This window comes from Phyllostomus hastatus, unplaced genomic scaffold (assembly GCF_019186645.2).
Source record: "Phyllostomus hastatus isolate PE091 unplaced genomic scaffold, TTU_PhHast_1.1 phas_scaffold_1674, whole genome shotgun sequence".
Taxonomy (NCBI): Eukaryota; Metazoa; Chordata; class Mammalia; order Chiroptera; family Phyllostomidae; genus Phyllostomus; species Phyllostomus hastatus.
Genome location: NW_025334011.1, coordinates 23,784,423 through 23,808,902, shown reverse-complemented (window position 1 = coordinate 23,808,902; position 24,480 = coordinate 23,784,423). Strand labels below are relative to the sequence as shown.

The window sequence follows — 24,480 nt, the reverse complement described above, 5'->3', positions numbered from 1 at the left end:
AGTTCTTCCCATCTCTTCCTGAAGACAACAGCTATAATTGAATGTTTCTGTTTTACATGTTAAAATTTATTTCATGCTTCTGTAGACTTTTTGAAGAGTATGTGACTTCATGATGTCAGAAAGAGGCAAGTTTAGGCCCTGAGATACATAAGGCATCGTTGGTCAGCAAAAGGAAATATTTGCCCCTTGTTTTCTAGGACCTTATATTTTTTATAGCTGAAATTGTCTGTCGTTCTTTTCTGCTTTAATGCTTCTGTAAAAACTCAAAGTGCTTATAAATTGCTAAGTTTATTTATTTTCTCCCTGTCTGTTTGCCCAAACACACAGGGAGAAATTGCCCTGAATGTTCCTCCTCTGCATTCCACTGCCCATGTCTCCGGCCTTTGGAGACTCGAGATAGCAGCTCTCAGAGTCCCTGAGGCCCTTTCAGGCGGTCCGTGAAGTCACCACTTTTTATAATAATACTAAAACATAGTTTGCACTTTTTACTTTCATTATCTTACAAATGTACTATGAAGTCTTTCCACAGGCTGTATGAAATTTGTGTTCCTATATATTAGATATGTGTGTGTGTATATATATATATATATGAGCACTATATATATACATACATATATATATTGTTTTAAAATGTCTAATTTCTAACATTAGAAATTAGAAATTACAAATGTGGATGGCTATAACCACATTAGCAAAGTGGAAGTACTTGATTATTTTTAAGATTTTATTTATTTATTTTTAGAGAGCGAAGGGAGGGAGGAAGAGAGAGAGAGAGAGAAACATCAGTGTGCGGTTGCTGGGGGCCGTAGCCTGCAACCCAGGCATGTGCCCTGGCTGGGAATCGAACCTGTGACACTTTGGTTCCCAGCCCGCACTCAATCCACTGAGCTACACCAGCTAGGGCTTGGAAGTACCTGATCTTTCAGAGCCTAGTTTTTGAGTACTTGAGAATAGCTGCTTTCAGGACGTTGGTTTAGTGACTGGGCAGTATGAGTGTTGAATTCGTGGAAACTGTGCTACTGACGAATATTTTGCTTTAGTCCTGGATGGTCGGCTCGGCTTGTTGGGCATTGTCCCACACACTGAGGCGGCGGAGCAGAGGGGCTCATGGGTTAGGTTCCAGGTTGGGGCACATGCCGGGGTTACAGATTTGGTCCTGGGTCAGGAAACCACAAACCGATCAATGTTTCTCACATCAATGTTTCTCTCCTTCTCTATCTCCCTCCCTTCCCTTCTCTCTAAAAATATCAAAAATAAAAAATATACATATTTTGCTTTAGAAGGAAGTTGGCAAGCCTTTTCTTCATTTCTGAATTTTCTGTATTAACACATTGTGTATCCTGTTGCTTTCATTGATTAATCTAATGGCTTGATATTGTTGATTGGTACTGAGCCAGTAACAAAAGAAAAAAATCTAATATTAAGAAAAGTCATTTAAAATTTATCAAGGTCATCCTCATAGCAGAAAACAATCTTTTTTAATGACTCCAGTATGCAACATATATGGTTTTGGTCTTCTGAGTAGCATTTAGAAATACATGTTTATTACATTTAACAGAATTTAGAAACACATAGATTCCCTCTTCCCATGAATTACAGTATAAAAATTCTACCAATACTAAAACTGTGTTTTAGTATTAGTATTGTTTAGGGGAAACAAAAGAAAATTGCAATTTCACGCCTGGCTTGCATATAAATGTCAGGCCACAGAAGCATCATCTTTTCATAGCCGACAGTGACTTTCTTCCATGTCTGTAGCGTTCACCTCTCTATAAATGACTGTGGTACAAAACACAGACGTTCATTCAGTACAGACTCAGGCTGGTATTGCCCTGCTTGCCTGAAGGGTTAGCCTGGGATGGAAACAAGAACCTGGAGATTTCTTGTCCTTTCGCTTTGAGATCCACAAAAGCTAGAACTATGATTTCTCTATTATTGTAAGTGTTAAGAACTTAGATTCTCTCAATTTAGACCATAAAACTATTTCAGCTGTATAACTGTGTCTTTATAGATTACTTAAGTTACAACTGAGTTTTATATAGTAAATATTTAGCTAAGAACTACTGGGTCTATAGATACAAAAAATGTATTTCCCATCTCCTTCCCCTCACCAATCAATAATCAATCAGCATTCTTTGTCACAGAACCTTGGAGACCTCAGCACAACTGCTAACATCAAGCAGAGCCAGCACACAAAATGAAAACCTGTTTTCCATTAGTCTGGGGTATGCAGGGATCATAATGATCTAATTTCAGAGGCAGCTCCTAATATATTTAGAAATAATTAGGACAGAAAAGTTAAAGTAGCAGTGTTTATATACAAGTTATCAATTAAATGTATCTAATATTTCTTCAAAAACATCAAATTAACTGGGAAAATGAAATTGCATTTCTAAGTTTTTGGTATCTTGTCTGTTCAAACAAGCACGTGGAGTGGGTGTACTCACTTCTCGTGTGCTGGTGTCTAGGCAGTTCCTAGAGAGCTCAGTGGTGTCTGGATCTCTTTTCAGGACAGGAGGTCGAACAGATCCAGATGTCCTGACCCTTAGGTTATTGTATTCCTGTGACTTAATGAAAATTCGTGATGCTTTGAAAGAATGGGCTCCCATGCCTGTGCTGATCACCTTTATTTAAAAGATGGCATGAGAGGCCACAACCAGTTCTTGGCAGCCAGCCATTTGCCTTTAGACAAATCTTGGCTATTAAAACACTTGCCTTCCCTTTCTGATCAATAGGATTTCACTGTTGTTGCTTATGAGAACAAATAGCTATATCCTTTTCGTAGATCATTGAAATAAATGTCTGAGCTTTTTTCCATTGTGTTTTCAGAATGTCAGACAAGGCAGTTTAAGGCACAGTACCCAGAACACATGCTAAGATTGCTCTGCCCTGTCATCTAGGCTGTTAGAATTCTTGCCATTAGTATATAGATCAACCTGGAGTGTTCCTTTGATTTTGTTTGGGTCATGGGCAATATTCACCAAAGATCTGGCACGCAAAGATAAGATACAACATGTTGTCTAGCATATATTCTAACTCAGTGCTTCTCAAACTTTAGTGTGTAGACGAATCACCAGGGAATCTTGCTAAACTGCAAGATTCTGACTTGGTAAGTCTGGGACAGATCCCAAAGTCTGCAGTTCTGACAAGCTTCCCTGTGACGCTGACGTGGCTGGTCTGCAGACCACACTTTAGTGCAAAGTACGTTTTACCCCTCTGTATTTAAACTTCCCAATTTGTTCTGTTTTCACTCTGACAAGGTGACAAAGACTTCGGGCTTAAGACCAATGGAACCAAGAGATGTCAAAGCAGTTAGAGAATTAACCAACAGTTACCTGAAGCGGTTTCATCTTGCTCCGGTGATGGATGAAGAAGAAGTAGCCCACTGGTTCCTCCCCAAGGAGCACATTGTTGACACGTTTGTAGTGGAGGTAAAGATAAGGTGATATGATAGTGCAGAGAAGTGTGAAAGGACTGTGCCATTGAGTCCCTTTTTCAGAAAGATCATAGAGTGCCATCTCTTTCCTCTTCTTCCATGAATTACTGCTTCTCTACTAGCTTCTGCTCACCCTTCTAGAACCAGTTTTCTTGCAATTTCCATTCCTGGCTAAAAGCTTGCTTTTACTACTTGTGAGTGGGAAATCATGATGCTTTTCTGCTGCTACCTGTGTGATTAATTGCTTTCTCAGTTTTGAAAAAGTCCAATTTGGATGACCTCCTTTGAGGTAGATACATTCCAAAGTTTAATATTCCTTTGGTTTTGCAAAATGAACTGAACTGCCTTTGTCTGAGACTCACCTACTTAACCCTGTTTAGAGGAAGGAAGGAAAAGTAACAGTACAATTCCTGATTATTGGTTAGATGAGTTTAACATAGTGATTTGTAAACCGTTTTTTAAAAAGCTTAGAATTTGCTGTACAAATGCTGTTCCACTTAGAAGGTCTTTTGGTTGAAGTTGGGTTGGGTCAAGAAGTTGGGATTTAAACTGTTAAGTACCTGGAGGAGAGAAAGGAGCGAGGCAGTCAGGTAGATGCTACTGCAGAGGCCCATTCGCTGTGCAGCTGTGAGAACGGAGCTGCAGGCATGTTTTCAGCGTTGTCAGGCAGGGTCTGGATGCAGGGTGGCGGCCAAGGGAGGCAGTAATGGTGGGAGCAGACAGCATGAATTCGGACAGTATTTCTGAAAAACATTTGAGCAGCCTTTGTTTTTAAACTTTTGTTTCTAAAACAGTGCTGGAGTGGTTCTGGAGTGGTTATCTTTGTGTACAAACCTGTACACACTTGTGCAAGTTTCTCCAGAGTAACAGTTCCCAAAGTTTTTGATCTCAGGACTCTTTCACCCTTTTAGGAATTATTGAGGACCCCAAAGAACTTTTTATTCTTGTGAGTTTTACCTACATATATTTACTGTATTCAAAATTAAAACAAATTTTAAAATATTATTTTGTAAGTCAGACAAAGCCAATACTATATGATCTCACTTATGGGGAATCTTTAAAAAAAAATCCTCATAGAAAATAGATTAGCAGTCACCAGAAATGAGAAGTGGGGGTTGGGGGTGATCAGTGTGAAGGTGGTCAAAGGTATAAACTCTCAGTTATCAAATAAGGGAGTCATGGGCACGTGATGCAGAATATGGTGACTTTAGTTAACAATACTGTGTTGTACATTTGAAATTTGCTAAGAGAGTAGACCTTAAAAGTTCTTAGCATAAGAAAAAAAACTTGTAACTCTGTGAGGTGATTGATGCATGTTAAGTAGACTTACTGTGGTGATCATTTCACAATGTATACGTAATACCAAATGGTGTTGTTCACATGAAATTAACAATGTTACATGTCAATTGTAGCTCAGTTAAAAAAAGAATAATTGGAAAAATATATTATTTAATAACTGTATAACAATAAGTCCATTACATTTTACCTAAATGACATATTTTGTATGAAAAATAACTATTTTTTAAAGTAACAAAATTAGTTAAAAGAATGGTATTGTTTTACCTTTTTGCAAGTCTCTTAAATGTCTGACTTAATAGAAGACACCTTGGTTCTCACATCTTCTGCATTCAGTGTGTTGTGACACACTGTTTTGGTTGAAGTATATGAAAAAAATCCTTCACACAGAGTATTGAAGTATGGAAAAGAAATGAGTATTTTAATAGCTTTTTCAGGTAGTTGTGGGTATCTGAATCATATTAATGAATTTTCATACTCTGTTAGATTAAAATCCACAGGCCTATCTTGTTTTTTGAATGACTCTTTTACCAGTGAGTTTGGAATATCATATATCAATCATTTGGAAGATACTGGTTCACTGAGTTACATAGGTCTTCCAAATACTGACATTTCATTAGGTAATAAAAAAATCACATTCATTGATATTACCACCATTGTATCATCAGAAAATACAAAATTTAGCTCCTGGTGGAGGATACTGGGCTTTCCAAACTTTACCTTGCTCCTGAAAGCTCAGATGTTATTATCGGCAGCAAATCCTGCCAGTCCTTTCCCTGAAGTTTAAGACTCACATCATTGACCTTCAGGATGTGCCAGACAGCCACGGCTGAGTGACCAGCATGCCAGTCCCACAGCAAAGTGGTGTTGCAGGGAACACTGGCTAGTTCAGCTCACCCCTCAGTTGCCTGAGGACTTCTTCAGACAGCGTTTGTGTTTCAGTCTGCAGCAGAAGGCTTCCCACAGAGGATTAAAAAGATGAGTTAAGGGTTGAGAGTTAATGAAAGTAATTCTTAATCAAGGACACATGTGCAACCTGTTTTTAACTGAGAGGGTGTGGTGACGGTGAATTAAGTGCCCCATGGTGCGGTGTGGTGCCACTGCCTAGTTTGGTGCCGAGGCACCAGCAGTCGTGCCCACCGTAGCTCCTGCACTCCCAGTGCAGATGTCCGCATGGAAAACAAGGCAGATAGCTTCCTGGTGATCTTAGGGAAAGGGTCTCCACGTCACAGGCCCCAAGGGTCTCAGGTACCCACAGACCACATTTTGAGAACTGCTGCCCTCGCATTAACTACTTAGAAGTCGAACGGCTGAGTCTAAGGGTCGCACGCATCTCCAACATCACTAGAGATTGCCAGGTATCTCTTAGCAGTGCGTGGAAGTCCTGTTCTGCACATCCTCGCTACCATTTGAGGGTATTATCCGACTTCAAACGTAAGCCAGTCTGATGGGTATCAAATTGTGTCTTGTTTTTCATTTTTATGTTGTTATTATGGGTGAATTTGAATATCTTATCATAAATCTGTTAGCCATTTTTTTCTTACATGAGTGTGCTGTTCATATATTTTGCCTGTTTTTATTTTTGGCCTTAATCTCAATTTGTAAAAGTTTTTCTATATGCTAGAAATTAATACTTTGTATTATGGTATATTTCTTGGTTCTCTGTTCTGTTCCATTGTTCTCTGCATCTGTCCCCTACCAGTGCCACACTGTCCTGGTTGTTAAAGCTCTGTAGTATGTGTTAAAATTGGATAGAGTGGTTTCTCTCACTTTTTTCTTCTTTGTTCAGATTGTTTTAGCTAGTCTATTTGCTTTGACTTTTCATATAAATTTTAGATTAAGTTTGTCTACAAAATATTTTGATAAGAATTACATTAAATCAGCCCTGGCTGGCATAGCTCAGTGGATTGAGTGCGGGCTGGGAACCAAAGTGTCCCAGGTTCGATTCCCAGCCAGGGTACATTCCTGGGTTGCAGGCCATAACCCCCAGCAACCGCACATTGATGTTTCTCTCTCTCTCTCTCTCTCTCTCTCTCCCCCCCTCCCTTCCCTCCCTCAAAATAAATAAATAAAATATTAAAAAAAAAAAGAATTACATTAAATCTAGAGATTAATTTGGAGAGAATTGACAAGTCTTCGAATATTTGAACATGGTATGTCTCCATATATTTTATCAGCATTCTGTAACTTTTACCATGCAGATCCTGTACATGTTTTCTTTTAACTGAATTTTATTGGTTCATAAAATGATACGGGTTTCAGGTGTACAGTTCTATAATATGACATCCGTATAGTGTATCCTGTGTTCACCCCCCAAGTCAAGTCTCGATTCATCACCATTTATCCTCCCTTTACTCTCTTCTACCTCCTCCACCCTCACTTTCTCTCTGGTAATCACTGTGCTGTTGTCTTTGTCTATGAGGCTTTTTTTTTTCCTTAATCCCTTCACCTTTTTCACACAGCCCCCAACCCCACCCCTAGCTCTGACAGCTGTCAGTCTGTTCCCTATCTATGAGTCAGTCTCTATTTTGCTTGTTAGTTCAGTTTGTCCATTAGATCCCACACATGTGAAATTATATGGTATTTGTCTTTCTCTGACTGGCTTATTTCACTTAGTATAATGCTCTCTAAGTCCATCCATGCTGTTGCAAGGGTAAAATTTTCTTCTTTTTTTACATCCCAGTAGTACTCCATTGTGTAAATGTACCATAGGTTTTTTTGTCCACTCAACTAATGATGGACACTCGGGCTGCTTCCAAATCTTGGCTGTTGTAAATAATGCTGCACTGAACACAGGAGTGCATGCATTCTTTTGAATCAGTGTTTCAGGTTTCTTTGGCTGTATTCCCAGAAGTGGAATTGCTGGGTCATAAGGCAGTTAGAGTTTTAATTTTTTGAGGTCACTGCATGCTGCTTCCCACAGTGGCTGTTCTAGTCTGCCTCCCCAACAGTGCACAAGGGTTCCTTTTTCTCTACATCCTTGTCAGCACTTGTTGTTTGTCGATTTATTGATGATAGCTATTCTGGCAGCTATGAAGTGATATCTCATTATGGTTTAATTTGCAGTTCTCTGATTAGTGACTTCAAGCATTGCATATCTCTGATTAGTTATGTCAAGCATCTTTTCATATGTCTATTGGCCATGTGTATGTCCTCTTTGGAGAAGTGTCTATTCAGGTTGTTTGCCCATTAAAAAAATTTTTTTAATCCTCACTCAAGAATATGTTTAGTAATTTGAGAGAGAGAGAGAGAAACATCAATCAGTTTCCTCCCATATGTACTCCTACTGGTGACCCAACCTGCAGCCTAGGGATGTGCTGTGACTAGGGATTGAACCCACAACCTTTTGGTGTACAGCACCATGCTCCAACCAGCTGAGCCACCCAGGTAGGGCTTGTGCCCATATTTTAATTGGATTGTTTAGGGTTTTTTGGTGTTGAGTTTTATAAGTTGTTTATAATTTGAATATTAACCCACTATCAGATATATCATTGGAAAATATGTTCTATTTAGTGAGCTGTCTTCTCATTTTGTTGATGGTTTCCTTTTCTGTGCAAAAACTTTTTAATTTGACATAGTCCCATTTGTTTATTTTTTCTTTTCTTTCCCTTGCTTGAGGTGATGTGTCAGAAAAAATATTGCTATGAGAAATGTCTGAGATTTTACTGTCTGTGTTTTCTTCTAGGATTTTTATGGTTTAGAATCTAGCATTTAGGTCTTGAATCCATTTTGAAATTATACTTGTGTGTGGTGTAAGAGGGGGTCTAATTTTATTTTTTTGCACAAAGTTGTCCAATTTTCCCAATACCACTTATTGAAGAGACTATCTTTACCCCATTGTATGTTCTTGCCTCCTTTGTCAAATGTTAACTAACCATAAAGGCATGAGTTTATTTTGGGCTTCTCTGTTCTGTGCCATTAATCTCAATGTCTGTTTTAATGCCACTACCATGCCGTTTTGATTATTACGACTTTGCAGTATAGTCTCATATTAGGAAGAGTGATTCCTTCAACTTTGTTCTTCTTTCTCAAGATTGTCGTGCCTATTGAGATCTTTTGTGGTTCCATATAAATTTTTTTAATATTTGTTTTAGTTTTGTGAAATACACCATTGGTATCTTGGTAGGGATTGCATTGAATCTATAGATTGATTTGGGTAGTATGGACATTTTAATGATGTTAATCCTTCCTATCCATGAACACAGGGTATGCCTCCACTTATTTGTATCTTCTTCAGTTTCTTCAGTGTATTACAGTCTTCCAGGTACACATCTTTTACCTCCTTTGTTAAATTTATTCTTAGGGGTTTTTTTTATGCAATTGTAAATAGGATTGTTTTCTTAGTCTCACTATATGATAGTTCATTATTGGTGTAAAAAGATGCAACTGATTTCTGGATGTTCAGTTTGTATCCTGCTACTTAACTGATTTCATTTATCAGTTCTAATAATTATTTGGTGGATTATTTAGGGTTATCTGATACAATATATCATCTGCAAATAGTGACAGTTTTACTTCTTCCATTCTGATTTGCATGCCTTTTACCATATTTTTCACACTATAAGATGCACCTTTTCCCCAAATTTGGGAGGAAAATGGGGGTGTGTCTTATAGTCCAAATGTAGCTTTATATTTACTTTGGTGAAATATTATGTTATTTATGTTATTAAATATTTTACCACATTTTTTGCTTCAAATTTTTTTTTCCTATTTTCCTCCTCTAGAACCTAGGTGCATCTTATGGTCCGAAAACATGGTATTTCCTCTTTTTGTCCGATTGCTGTGGTTAACATAGGACTTCCAGTACTATGTTGAATAAGAAATAAGAGAGGTGAAAGCGGACATCCATCTTTTGCCCTTTGAGTATGATGTTGGCTGTGGGTTGGTCATATATATACCCTTATTATGGTTAGGTATGTTCCCTTTGTTTCCACTTTGCTGAGAGTTTTTATCATAAATGGGTGCTGGATTTTATAAATGCTTTCTCTGCACCTATCAATATGAGCGTGTGGTTTTTATCCTTCATTTTTTAATGTGGTATATCACATTCATTAATTTGAGGATATCGTACAAACCTTGCATCCCAGGAATGAATGCCACTTGATCATGGTGTATGATCTTTTTAATGTATTGCTGGATCCAGTTTGCTAATTTTTTTTCAGAATTTTAGTATCTGTGTTCATCAGGGATGTTGGCCTGTAATTTTCTTTGTAGTGTCTTTGGTTTTGGAATTGGAATAATGATGGCCTCATAAGATGAGCTTGGGAGTCTTTCCTCCTCTTGAATTTTTTGGAATAGTTTAAGAAGGAGATGTGTTAGTTCCTCTTTGAATGTTTGGTAAAATTCACCTGTGAAGACATCCAGCCCAGGACTTTTTTTCATTGGGAGTTTTTGATTATTGCTTCAGTTTTATAAGTTGTAATTTATTCAAATACTCTGATTCTTCCTGATTCAGTTTTGGAAGATTGTATGTTTCTAGGAATTTATCCACTTCATCCAGATTTTCCTATTTAACATATAGTTATTCCTAGTATTTTCTTACAGTCCTTTGTATTTTTGTGGTATGTTGTTACTCGTCCTCTTTCATTTCTGATTTTATTTATTTGGGTTCTGTCTGTTTTTTTCATGATGATTCTGGTTAAAGGTTTGTCGATCTTGTTTATCTTTCAAAAAACCAGCTCTTGGTTTCACTGATTTATTCTGTACTTTTTTAAAAACTTTGTTTATTTCTGCTGTGATCTTTATTATTTCATTTCTTGTACTGACTCTGGGCTTTGTTCTCTTTCTAGTTCCTTTAGTTGTAAAGTTAGATTGTTCATTTGAGATTTTTTCTTGTTTCTTGAATTAGGCCTGTAATGCTATGAATTTTCCTCCAAGGACTGCTTTTGCTGTGTCCCATAGATTTTTGGGTTGTGTTCTCATTTATATTTGTTTCAAAGTATCTTTTGATTTCTTCCTTGATTTGATTGTTAACCCATTTATTGTTTAGTAACATGTTATTTAGCTTCCGAGCCTTTGTGTGTTTTTCATTTTTGTGATTGATTTCTAGTTTTATACCATAATGGTCAGCAAAGATTTTTGATATGATTTCAATCTCCATAAATTTATTAACTTGTTTTTGTGTCCTAATGCACTCTATTCTAGAATACATCCTTTGAGCACTTGAAAAGTATGTGTATTCTGCTTCTTTGGAATGAAATGCTCCAAAGTTATCAGTTAAATCCATCTGGTCTAGTGTGTCATTTTAAGGCTGCTGTTTGGAAAATTTTCTGTTTGTTGATGGATGTTAAAAATCCTCTACTATGACTGTGCTCCTGTCAGCCACTCCCTTTATGTCTATCAGTATTTGCTTTACATATTTAGGTGCTCCTGTGTTTTGTGCATAAATGTTTATAAGTGTTATATCCTCTTGTTGGATTGCTCCCTTTATCATTATGATGTGTCCTTCTTTGTCTCTTACTGTATCCTTTGTTTTAAAGTGTGTTTTGTCAGATATAAGTATTGCTACCCCAGCTTTCTCTTTCCTTTCTATTTGCATGATATATCTTTCTCTACCCCTTGGCTGTTAGTCTGTCTCTATCTTTCCTTCTGAGTTGGGTGTTTTTTAGCCAGCATATTTATGGGTCTTGTTTTCTAATCCATTCAGCTACCTTATGTTATTTGATTGGAGCATTTAAGCATTTACATTTAAAGTGATTATTGATAGATATGTATTTATTGCCATTTTATTCTTTTAAGTATTTTTCTCTTTCATCTTCTTTTCCTTCCCCTTATTTTTTTTCTCCTTCCTTTTTCTTCTTCTTCTCCCTTTACCATTTTTTGTCATAGTGGTTTGGTGATAACAAACTCCTTTAATTTTTATCTTGTCTGGGAAGCTTTTTATGTACCCTTCAATTTTAAATGATAACCTTGTTGGGTAAAGTAGTCTTGGTTGTGGGACCTTGCTTTTCATCATTTTGAATATTTCATGCCAGTCCCTCTGGCCTGAAATGTTTCCATTAAGAAATCAGCTGGTAGTCTTATGGGAGCTCCCTTATATGTAACTAACCATCTTTCTCTTACTGCTTTTTTAAAAGTTTATTTTATTGATTATGTTACTACAGTAATTTTTCTCCCTTTGCATTCCTCTACCTGGTACACCCTTCCCTCCAGCAGCACACGCCACAGTTCATGTCCATGGGTCATGCAAATAAGCCCTTTGGCTTCTCCATTTCCTATACTATTTTAAACATCCTCTTGTTTATTCTGTACCTACCAATTACACTTTTTAATCCCTGCACCTTTTCCCACATTCTTTCTCCCAGGTGATAACCCACCAAATGATCTCCATACCTATGATTCTGTTCCTGTTCTGGTTGTTTGCCTAGTTTGGTTTGGGTTTTTTTTAGATTCAGTTGTTGATAGTTGTAAATTTGTTGCCTTTTTAATGTTCATAGTTTTGATCTTCCCCTTTTTCCAAAATAAGTCCCTTCAACATCCCATGTAACAATGGCTTGGTGGTGATGAACTCCTTCAGCTTTACCCTGCCTAGGAAGCACTCCATCTTTCCCTCCACTCCAAATGATGGCTTTGCTGGATAGAACAATCTAGGCTGTAGATCTCTGCCTTGCATCACCCTGAATACTTCTTGCCAGTCCCTTCCTGCCTGCAGTGTTTCTCCCAAGAAAACAGCTGACAGTCCTCTGGGTACTCCTCTGTAGGTAACTCTCTGCTTTTCTCTTTCTGCTCCCAAGATTCTTTCCTTATCTTTAACCCTGTCATTTTAACCTTAATGTGTCTTGGTGTGGTCATTCTTGGGTCCAACTTGTTTGGGACTCTCTGTGCTTCCTGGACCTGCATGTCCACTTCCTTTGCCAACCTAGGGAAGCCTTCCCTCATTATCTTTTCAAATACGTTTTTAATTTCTTGTTCTTCCTCTTCTCCCTCTGGCATCCCAATGCCTCGGATGTTGGCATGTATAGATATCCCAGAGTCTTCTTACACACACCATCCTCGTTTTCTTGAATTCTTGTTCCTTTTTCCTATTCTGATAGAATGTTTATTACTTCCTCATGTTCCAAGTCATTGATCTGAATCCCAGCTTCCTTCCCTTCACCATTGGTTCCCTGTAGATTTTTCTTAATTTCACTTAGTGTAGCCTTTATTTCTTCCTTTATGTTGTTGCTGTACTCAATGAGTTCTCTGAGCATCCTAATCACCAGTGTTTGCAACTCTGTATCCGATAGATTGGCTATCTCTGTTTTGTTTAGTTATTTTTCTGGGGTCTTGTTCTGCTCTTTCATTTTGGCCACATTTCCTTGTCTTCTCAATTTCACAGCCTCCCTGTGTTTGTCTCCATGTACTAGGTAAAGCTGCTTTGACTCCCCATCTTAATAGTACCTATTGTAAAAAGGCACCTATAAATTGGGTGGGGTGGAGCCTTAGGTATTCACCAGCGTGGGTTAACCCACTTCACGGCTTTGGGGCTCCGTGTGGGAAGAGGGCTTGTAAAGCGGACTGTGCCACTGCCTGGCTTCTGGAGGTTTGCCCGGCGTTCACCCTCTTCCCAGTCCCTTCACCCACTCCCCATATGCAACTGGTGCCCTTCCAACTGTTAACCACGGTGTTGAATCCCAACAGTGGGTGGGTTTGCATATATTTTAAGACTGTGTGGGTCCTTAAGCGGAGTTTCCTCAAAATCCGGCAGTTTCTTCTGCCACCCAAGCCTCACTGGTTTGTACATCTAGAAATTATGGGGATTTATCTCCTAGTGCTGGAACCCTGGGCTGTGTGGTCTGTCCTGGGGCTGGGATCACTCGCTCACAAGGCGTCCCTCCCAATTTTTATCCCCCACATGTGAATATGAAAGCACTGTGGCCATTCCACCACCGCCTCTCCATGATACACTGCGTCTACTCGCCTCTCTGCCCTGTCTCTGTGTCTTCACCCCTCCTACCCATCTGATTGAATGTGGCTTCTTTAAATTCTTGGTTGTCAGACTTCCATACGGTTCAATTTTCTCACAGTTCTGGGTATTATTTGAGATTTAGTTGTAATTCTTGTTGTGGTTGCATAGGGAAACAAAGTGTGTCTGCCTACTCCTCCATCTTGACCAAAATGCTTTAGGACTCTTTGTCTTTAACTTTTGCCATTTTAATTATAATGTGTCTTGGTGTGAGTTTCATATTTTCTTAAGTGTATACCTAGATGCTTCATTTTCCTTGGAGTAATTATGATGGTATCCTGTTTTCAACCCTGCAAAGGATGCAGCTGATGAGAGATACAAACTGTTAAATATTGTCTTAAATATTATTGCATATATTAGGTATTAGGTGCATAGGTTCAAGGTCACGACTAGCTGCACGTTTGTATGTGACTAATGTTAAGCCATACGTTTAAGCCATCAGTTTGGTTATAACATGTGTTTTGTAAAAGCATGTGATATTTGATAGTAAGTTGTATCTGAAAGATACCACAGACTCCAAAGTCAGTGTTGATTAGTTTGTTTTTTTTTCATGAGCTTCAAAGTAGTGTTTTGTTTCTTTTTTTAATTTATTGTTGAAAATGGCTGGAAAAATATATTGACTCAATAATCCAAGAGATATTTAAGAACTTCAGCAAATGCTCCTCGAGTCTGATGATGAGAATGGAAAAAGTTGAATGTTAAAATGAAAGTGATTTAGAAGATGAAGTTTATGTGCAAGTTTATTCAGAAGATTTGGATACTGAGCAAGGTAGTTTTAGTGTAGAAAGTAAAGATTAATTAGACATGAATGAAGAGTATGTTTTTTTGGAAAGAAAAAAGATTCAGAATGGAGGGAAAATCCAATAAGAAGACAAATTAGAAAACGGTCACAGAATATTTTGTGTCGACTTCCATTAGTTTGGCCAAACACACAAAAAATGCCAAGACAGGACTTGAAACTTGGAACTGCTGCATCACAATTGGTATTTTAGATCTAATCTTACTATATACAAATAAATACATTGATTCTATCCTGAGCTGGTTTTTTTTTTTTTCATGAGAAAGAGATGCTAAATGAATAGACAAAATCGAATTAAAAGCATTTTTAGGCCCATAGCTAGCTGGTTTACATAGCAGCAGTTGGCTAAATTTACAGGATTTATGGGCTACAAATGGTAGTGGGATTGAACTTTTTAGATTTATGATATCTTTCCGGAGATTTAGATTTATTCATAATTGTATCAAGTTTGATGACAAACTTACCTGCTTAGAACTCCTAAAAGTAGACAAGTTAGCAGCTGTGAGAGACATTTTCTCAGCATTTGTAAAGAATTGTAAATTATTTATCTATGGTATAGGATGTAATAACAGAAGGAATGCTACCTGGATTTAGAGGGTTTGTGGATTTAGACAATATATTCCATCTGAGCCCAATAAATATGGTATAAATATTTTACTATGATTTATTCAAAGGTATTTTACACAGGAAATCTTGAAATATATGCCAGTAAGCAGCTCAAAGGTCCTTACTTGATTAGTAATAAACCAACAGACATATTCAAGTGACTTGCAGAACCCATTTACTCCTCAGGAGGTAACATTACAGCAGGTAACTGGTTCACTGATATAAACCTTATCCGTGACTTGAAAAAGAAGTGACTTTCATGCGTAGGTACTGCTCATAAGAATAAATGCCAACTACCTCCTTAATTTGTGTCTTCTAAAAACAGGCCTGAAAAATCCAACTTATTTGCTTTTAGTGCAGATTGCACACTTATATATCTCATATACCCCAAAAAGGAAAAACATAATTTTAGTTTCAAGTATGCATTTTGATGACATTGTAAATTTAGATTCACGAAAGCCTGATATAATAGAATATTACAATCAACTGAAGACGGTAGTTGATACTGTAGACCAAATGATAGGTGCATATAGTGTGGCCAGGAACACCAAAAGATGGTCTGTGGTTATTTATATTCTACACAATTTTGAATATTGCAGGATAAATGCTCAGACTATTCATATGCTGAACAGCAATGTGAAAATAAGGTATTTATTAGAAATATTTAGGGATATTTCTAATAAATATTAGAAATATTTATTATTTCCTATTCCTTAGGAAATTAAGGAATATTTATTAGAAATCTCATGCAGTTAGTGTCAGAACAAGTAAAGTGTTCAGAAATCTCTACAGGTGTGCACAAGCCTTTACACCTGAAACTTTATCAGTTTCAAACACAAATTGAAGGGAACTAATGACAGCATAGATAAGGCTCCCTAGACAAGCAGAAAAAGAAAAAGATGTGTTAGGGGCTATACATCCAAAGTGACTTATCAAAATATTTTTGCAAGTGTTGTGTAAAGTATTTATGCCTTGAGCACAGCAATATTATTTGCAATGGGTGTTACAAATGTTTTGCAAAGCTAACTATTGAAGATTCTGATTAACATTAAAGACATTTTTTGGTTGTAATTTTTAGCAATACCCATGTTTTTGTTATTTGAAAAGAAAATTTTTTATTCTTTATGTTTTTATATTTCTTTGTTTAACTTATAGATTGTAACAGAAAATAAATAAAAATCATGTATTTTATTCTATAAATATAATAAATGCAAATTTACAGTGTTTTTATTTCTTCTTCTTCTTCTTTTTTTTTTTTTTTTTTTGCACTTCAGCACATACTAGTAATGAATGTATCTCCTGGATACGTGTGACCTACAGTGTAATTTTTTTGATCATGACCTCCACAGGGTTAATTTTGGTTTCAGCATGTTCATCATTAGTATATACAAATACAATTGCTTTTTATGTGTTGATTTTATATTCTGCAGTCTTGCCAAAATCACTTATTAGTTCCAGTTTATTGGGCAGATTTCTTGAGATTTCTACATATACAATCATGTCATCTGCAAATTAGAACAGTTTTATATCTTCTCTTTTCATCTGTATTCCTTTTATTTAGAGTCTGGGTCTTCCAATACATCGTTGAATAAGAGTGGTAAAGGTTGACATCCTTGCATTGATCTTCATATTAGGCAGAAAGCATTCAGACTTCCACCATTTGGTATGATGTTAGCTGTAGAATTTTTGTCAGTGCACCTTACCAGTTTGCAATTATCCCCCTCTATTCCTAACTTACTGAGAGTTCTTATCATGAATGGGTGTTGAAATTTCCCCAGTGACTTTCACTTTTCAATCACTATGATCATGAGTTTTCTTCTTTAGTCTGATGATATATTACATTGATTGATTTTCAAATGTTTGTCCACCCTTACATTACTAGAAAAAAATCCACTTGATTATGGTGTATACTTTCTATACATTTTTGAATTTGGATTATTGATATTTTGTTGAGTATTTTTTGAGCTCTTGAGAGATATTTGGTCTGCAGGGGTTTTGAGTTTTTTTGTGTGTTTTTTGTTTTTGTTTTTGTACTCTCATTGTGTGGTTTAGGCATCAGGATAATACGGGCCTAATAAAATGAGCTGGGAAGTATTACCTCCTCTTATGTTTTCAAGAAGAGATTGTGTAGAATTGGTGATATTTCCTTAAATGTTTGCTAGAATTCTCCAGCTAAAACCATCTAACCTTAGAGAATGTGTTTTGTTAAAATAAGGACTATTCAGATAATCTGTTTCATCTTGATTGAGTTTTAATAGTTGGTGGTTTTTGAGGAATTGGTCCATTTCTTTGAAATTGTCAAATTAGAGGAAACTTGTTCATACTCCTCCTCTGTTATTATTTTAATGGCTGGCAGATCTGTAGTGGTAATTCTTATTTCATTCTTTCTATTGATGATTCACACTTTCTCTTTATTTTTGTTAGTCTTACTAGCATTGCATCAATTTTACTGATATTTTTTCCAAGAAGCAGGCTTTTGTTTCATTGATTTTTTCTCTGTTATTTTCCTATTTTCAGTGTCATTGATTTCTGATTCTGTGATTATTTTCTTCTACATGCTTTGGATTTTGAGGGGGGGTTTTTCCCCACTTTTTCTCATACCTTGAGGGAGAGACTAGATTATTCAGACTTTCCCCTATTACAATGTAAGCATTTATTTCTGTAAGTATCCCTCTCTGTACTGCTTTAACTTAATCCCTTAATCCTACATATTTTGGTATGTTCTATTTTCACTTTTATTCACATCTATGTATTTTTTTTTTATTTCCTTTGAGACTCTGACTCATGGATTACTTAAATTCCACTGTTCAGTTTTGATGTGCTTAGGGAATTCCAGTTGATTTCTAGTTTCATTCCATTATGGTTGGAGAACGTGCACTGTATGATTTCTGCTCTGTTGGGCTTCTTGAGGTTTCTTCTAGGCCCATTTGGTCTATGGACCTAATATGTTCTGTGTGCTAATGAGATGTATATTCTGCTCTTTTTAGGTGGAATGTTCCATGTGTGCCAATTAGATCCTGTTGATTGTGTTCAGATTTTTAATATTCTTACTGATTTTCTTTTTAGCAGTTCTACTTGATGAAAGAGCTGTAGAAGTTCCCAGCTACAATTGTGTATTTGTCTGTTTCTCCTTACAGTTCTGGCAGTTTTTCTTGATATATTTGGAGGTTTTTTGGTACTTATACCTTTCGGACCTTTATGTCTACTTAGTGGATCAATCTTTTTATCATCATGTAATATCCTTCTTGGTCTATAGTAATTTCTTTGCTATTAAGTCATTTTATTGAATATTAATACAGCCATTTCTACTTTTTAAACATTAATGTTTATATGATATATCTTTTTGTAGTCCTTTTACTTTCAATCTATGTCATTGAATTTGAAGCAAGTTTCTTACAAACAGCATGAAGTTGGGCCATGTTTCTTTATCCACTCTGCCAGTCTTTGTTTTTTTAATCATCACTGTGGATATGTTTATTGACTTAGAGAGGAAGGGAGACGGAGACAGAGACAGACAGGCAGACAGACATAGATGTGAAAGAGAAACATTGACTGGATGCCTCCCACACATGCCCCTACCAGGGATTGGACCTGCATCCTGGGTATATGTCCTGATCGGGGATTGAAACTGCAGCCTTTTTGGTGTATGGAATGATGCTCCAACCAACTGACCCATCCTGTCAGGGCTGCCAGTCTTTTTTGATCGGTATATTTAGACCATTTACATTTGATAATTATTAATATGTTAGAGCTTAACTCTGCCATTTTATTATTTATTTCTGCTTGATCCCTCTGGTATTGTTACTCTGTTTCTTTTTCCTTGCCCTTCCTGTGCATTACTTGGAGAATTTTTTAGGATTCCATCTTGATTTATTTTTAGCACATTCAGTGTATTTGTATAGCTTTCATGATGGTTGCTCTAGGTATATTACATGTACACGTGTGACTGCTCATAGTCTACTGGTATCATCAACATTTTACCACTTCCAGTGACTTCATTTCCATTAAGGTCCCTCTACATTCTCAACTTTTAAATATCAGGGTCTTGAGTATCAGAATGTGTTACAGTTTTTGTTTCCATCATAAAGTAAATTTGTAAAACTTAAGAGTTGAAGCATACTTTGTAGTATACATCTGACCCTTGAACAACACAGGTTTGAACTGTGTGGGCCCACTTACATACAGATTTTTTTCAATACATACACACAGTACTATAAATGTATTTTTAATGATTTTAATAGCATTTTCTTTTTTCTAGCTGACTTTATTGTAAGGATTTAGGATATAATACTTAAAACATACAAAATATGTAACTATCTATTAATGTTATTAATAAGGCTTCCAGTCAACAGTAGACTATTAGTAGTTAAGTTTCAAGGGAGTCAAAAGTTATATGCAGATTTTCAACTGCCTGAGGAGTTGGCGCCCCTAAATCCCACGTTGTTCAAAGGTCAATTGTATAACAACATTTCTGGTATTTCTTTTTTTCCTTTTCCTTTTCTTTTTTCCTTTCTTTCAGAGAGGGGGAGGGAAAGAAACATTAATGTGAGAGAGAAACATCAATCAGTTGCCTCTGGAACGTGCCCCAGCTGGGTACCAAACCTGCAGCCTAAGTATGTGCCCTGAACAGGAACAGAACTGGCAGCCGTTTGCTTTGCGGAATGCCACCCCACCAGCTGAGACGCACTGGTCAGGGCTCTGCTATTTCTGTTGTTTGTTCTTCCTTCTTGATGCACCAAGATTCTGTATTATTTTGTTTCTATTTGAAGAATTTCCTTTGGCCAATATTAAAAGTATGTTTACTAGCAACAGATTTTTCTAGTTATCATTTGTCTGAAATGTCCTTATTTATCCTTCATTCCTAAAGGATAGTTTCACCAACTATAGAATTTATGGTTAATGGTTCCTTTCTTTCTGCACTTAAAAGAATATCACTTCATCTGGCTTCTATGATTTCAGTTGCAAAATCTTCTGTCAGTCAAATTGGTATTCTATATGTAGTGCATTGTTTCTCTATGGCTACTTCTGAGATTTTTCTTTGTCTTTACTTTTTGGAAATTCAACTATGAGGCATCTTGGAGTGGATTTATTTGCACTTATCCTGTTAAGACTCACCCAGCTTCTTGAACCTGTTGTGTGTATCTTGTCAGATTTGGGACATTGCTAGCCATTATTTCTTCAAATACTCTTTCAGCTCCATGCTTTCTCCTTTTCCTCCCGAGACTCCAGTGACAATAAGTGTTGGCTCTTTTGTTACTGTCCCACAGATCCCGGAGACTTCATATTTTTTTCAGTCTGTTTTCTCTTTTTTTTGTTCAGATTGGGTAAATTCTGAATTCTTCAAGTTTAGTGATTCTGTCCTCTGTCATCTCCACTCTACTATTAAGCCCATCCAGTGAGTTTTTTAATTTGTATTATTTTTTAATTTGAGAATCTTTATTAATGCTGAAAGTTTAGGTTTTTCATTCATCTCTAATACTGAGCTGCTAATACAAGACAATAGACCAGGGGTGTCAAACTCATTTTCACCAGGGCCCACATTAGCTTCACGGTTGCCTTCAAAGGGCTGAATGTAATTTTAGGACTGCACAAATGTAACTACTCCTTAACTAGGGGCAAGGAGCTCGGCACTGCTTCTGGGTAGAAACAAGGTGCTGGGCAGGGTAAAAGAAGGTGGAGGGCCAGATTTGGCCTGCGGGCCTTGCGTTTGCCACCTGTGCAGTAGACAATCACTGTAGCTTAATGTCTCTAATTTAATGTCTAAAAAGATGTTTAATGAGTCAGAAACACTCAAATACCAGTGATCCACCCCTATGGAATTGAGCATGCATTCGGACTAGCCGCCTCAGCTGTATAATTCAAACTATGATATGTTTGAATTATATGCAACCTCTGAAAACCAAAACAGCTCAATAATACTGGCTAATTGGTTGTATTGAAAAGTATACCCAAGATAATGAAATCAATACCACTTTTGCATCCCTTTTGATTTTTGATAGCATCAGATTTTCTCAGTTATTCACGTATGTATATTTTGGTGCAGTACCAGTGCCTGTCACGAGCTTCTAAAAACAGCTTCAAACTCTATCCAACTTTGCTTTAAGCTAATAAAATTCTCACTTTGTGCCAAGATGAAGTGAACTGTTATGTAGTGTCTGTTAGTTAGACAAGGCAGCCTTCAAATCCTTAGCGCTCTCTTATTTCTGCAAAAACAATGATTCTACTCTGATCACTTTCCCATAAGTCTAGAGAGACTCACTAGTCATCCCAATGGAAGCTTTCCTTCTAAATCTTTCTACTGATTAACTTCTTTATTCAAATCATGAACTAGCACTTAGCCTAAGGTTACAACCCCATGCCCTTCTCAGCCTCCACATAGCGTACCCTACAGGGCTCCAAATCAGACTGCCAAGGGAGGAGTATGAATTGCTGCTTTTTTGTTCTAACAGAAAGTCGTGGTGTAAGTCAAAAAGTTAGCTCAAATGCATGGATAAAATTTCTTCTAGGAGGTATTTACCTGATGTTCCCTTTGTTCTTTAGAACTCCGGTGGTAAACTTACTGACTTCCTGAGCTTCTACACACTCCCCTCCACAGTCATGCACCACCCTGCTCACAAGAGCCTCAAAGCTGCCTACTCCTTCTACAACATTCACACCGAGACACCCCTGCTAGACCTCATGAATGATGCGCTCATTATAGCTAAATTGGTAAGAGATCCACTGCTTTTTGTCCTATGTATTTTTCCAAGTATGTGTGTCAAAGTACATAAAGCATCTTACTGTATTTTCTTGCACACAGGAAGAAATCATTTGAGTTTTTCTGTTTTGTTTGTTTGTTTACTTTCTACCATGAGTCAAAAGAAGAATTTAGTGGCTCTTTTCATCATTAATTCTATTGCAACTTAACCAAAAAGACATTTTGTATAAAGTAGGTAATTTAAACACTTATATAAGAATATATAAAACCCATAAGGAATATATGATCCTATGACCTAAGGAAAATACATGAATGTTTGTTTTACAATGAATAATTAGCAACAAGTTTTCTGATTTAAATAAATGGTCTCTGAATTATAAAACTAAAGATATTTTATTTTTAAAATTAAGGGGATTACTGGTCAAATTAAAAGAATTTAAAAGGAGTTAAATTCATAATATACCTTACTATATTTATATTATTTTTTATTTCTGTGGTGTGGTAGTTAGGATAATTGTTAAATTCTTGCTACAAATAAACATTTTCCGTTAAAAAAAATTGAAGTCAGTAAACAGATGCACTTTACTAAATGAAAAAATACCATTCATGAGAAATTGGGAACACCACATCAAAAGTGTCTTCCTTTCATTTATCTAGTATTTGATCATTTATTTTTCAAAAAAAAAATACATTACTAGTGGGTTTCCAAATCAACATTATTCTTATTCTTTGATCCTATTACTCATTTCAGCTACTTCCCAATAAAGTCCTATAAGTTATTTGAGGTAAAAACCTTGAGAAGCAGAAATTTAGGTGCTTCATCTAATGGGTTGGCCAGAAAGTTTATTTGGTTGCTTTTCCATAAGATGGCTCTAGTGGCCCTAGTTGTCTTTACTTTCATTTGAAACAATTTTGTTAAATTCTTTTTGTGACAGCTGTCATATCAGCGTGCATTTAAAAAGAAAACTTCAAAACTAGTGAATTTTTGTGTGGCCATTTTAATACTGAATATCGATGAATATGCAACATTTTCAATGTTTTTATGCCTTATTATTTCAAGAAAGATTAAAACACAACTGAAATCCAAAAAAAAAGTTTTGTGCAGTGTATGGAGAAGATGCTGTGGCTGATTGAACATGTCAGAAGTGGTTTGTGAAGTTTCAGGCTGGAGGTTTCTCGCTGGACGATGCTTCACGGTCAGGCCGACCAGCTGACGTTGATAATGATTAAATCAAGACATTGAGAGAAATCAGTGTTCTACCATACGGGAGACAGCCAACATTCTCAAAATATCCAAATCAATGAAGTTATTGGTGAAAAAGAAGACTGTGTCTTTCATTTTACAAAAAAAAAAACCAAATGGACTTTTTGGCCAACTCAGTATATTACTTTGCATAGTTAGTATCTAACATTTTAAAGACATTACATTTTTACTATTAAATTTCACTGAATTTATTTCCCACTATCAGCCAAAGACAAATATACTATTTAAAGGTTTTACAACTTTGTTTTCTTGGCTGTTACTTAAGATAAGTCAGAATTTAGAAAGACTAGTAACTAATAGTTCTGGAGATGGAGCCATCTAGGCAACAGTTCCTTTTAAAACAGGAACAAAATATTTTCTGAACTCTTAATAGATTTTATGTCATTGTTAGCAGTGTACTACATTTTGATTCAGTATTTCTGAACAATCTTGCTGACTCCATCAGATTCACTGCTAGTTGTATGAGACAGTTTTGAACTGAATTCTTAACCTATACTATATATGACAGACATTGAATCTTATTATAAATGCATATTCAGGTTATTAGAGGCATTCAATGTTATGCTGAAATACATAATACAGAAAACACTCTAGTCTTTTCAAATTTTCAATTTTAAATCCTTTTTACATTGGCAGAAAGGATTTGATGTATTCAATGCACTAGATTTGATGGAAAATAAGACATTCTTGGAAAAGCTCAAGTTTGGTATAGGAGATGGCAATTTACAGTATTACTTGTACAATTGGAGGTGTCCAGGAACAGATTCTGAAAAGGTAAGAGAAGTTGATATACCCTTTGTAAACTTAATAAATTTACTTAGGAAATTCCATACTTCCCTTAGGATTGTTAAGTTTTTTAGTAGCTTTTAAAAAATACAGATCTATCATACCACATTATAATTTAATTTCTCGTGCTTACCTGTTCTTACTATTCCATTTCTTCCCTCCCTTTAGGTTGGACTTGTATTACAATAGTTGAATGTTTCCATTTCTAGAACTCTGACATCATCATTTGTTAATATTCTACTTAATGATTCCTGGAACTTCTTTCCAAAGAAGAATAAAAGCACAACTTCAGTGAAATCGATGCAGTCGGTAACAACTGGACAAGATGAAAAAGCATCCATCCATATCTGACCCATATTACATATTTCCAGCTGGAATGTTAACACTCTTTTTTTTTTCATGGCTTACCCATTTGAAAGAGGGATGAAAGGGTACAAAGAGCACATTCCTCTAATTTTCAGACTTTCGGCTGTCTCTTGATGAAGAGAAGCTATTTTTCCATTCTCTAGAAAGGGACCCTTTTAATGGATGGAACAGAAGTCACAGACTCATATAAGAAAATCTTTGCTAAGGTGTGGAGATAAACTGCTGCATTTCTGTTTATCAAGTGGTGGTCTGTTTGTCTGTGTAACAGAATAAAGGATCCATTTGA

General features: G+C 36.4%; 1 protein-coding gene across 3 annotated transcripts in view; it reads left to right on the top strand.

The window, feature by feature from the left end:
* The window catches only part of NMT2 (N-myristoyltransferase 2), a 69,179-nt gene extending 44,699 nt beyond the window's left edge, over nt 1-24,480 (top strand). For 2 of the 3 annotated variants that reach the window (XM_045858239.1, XM_045858240.1), the window contains 4 exons: nt 3,261-3,431; nt 21,622-21,789; nt 23,679-23,816; nt 23,997-24,480. In XM_045858239.1, the coding sequence (XP_045714195.1) occupies nt 3,261-3,431; nt 21,622-21,789; nt 23,679-23,816; nt 23,997-24,017 (498 nt within the window). In that variant the 3' untranslated portion in view covers nt 24,018-24,480. The remainder of the gene's footprint in view (nt 1-3,260; nt 3,432-21,621; nt 21,790-23,678; nt 23,817-23,996) is intronic. The other variant, XM_045858241.1, reaches the window with a different exon arrangement.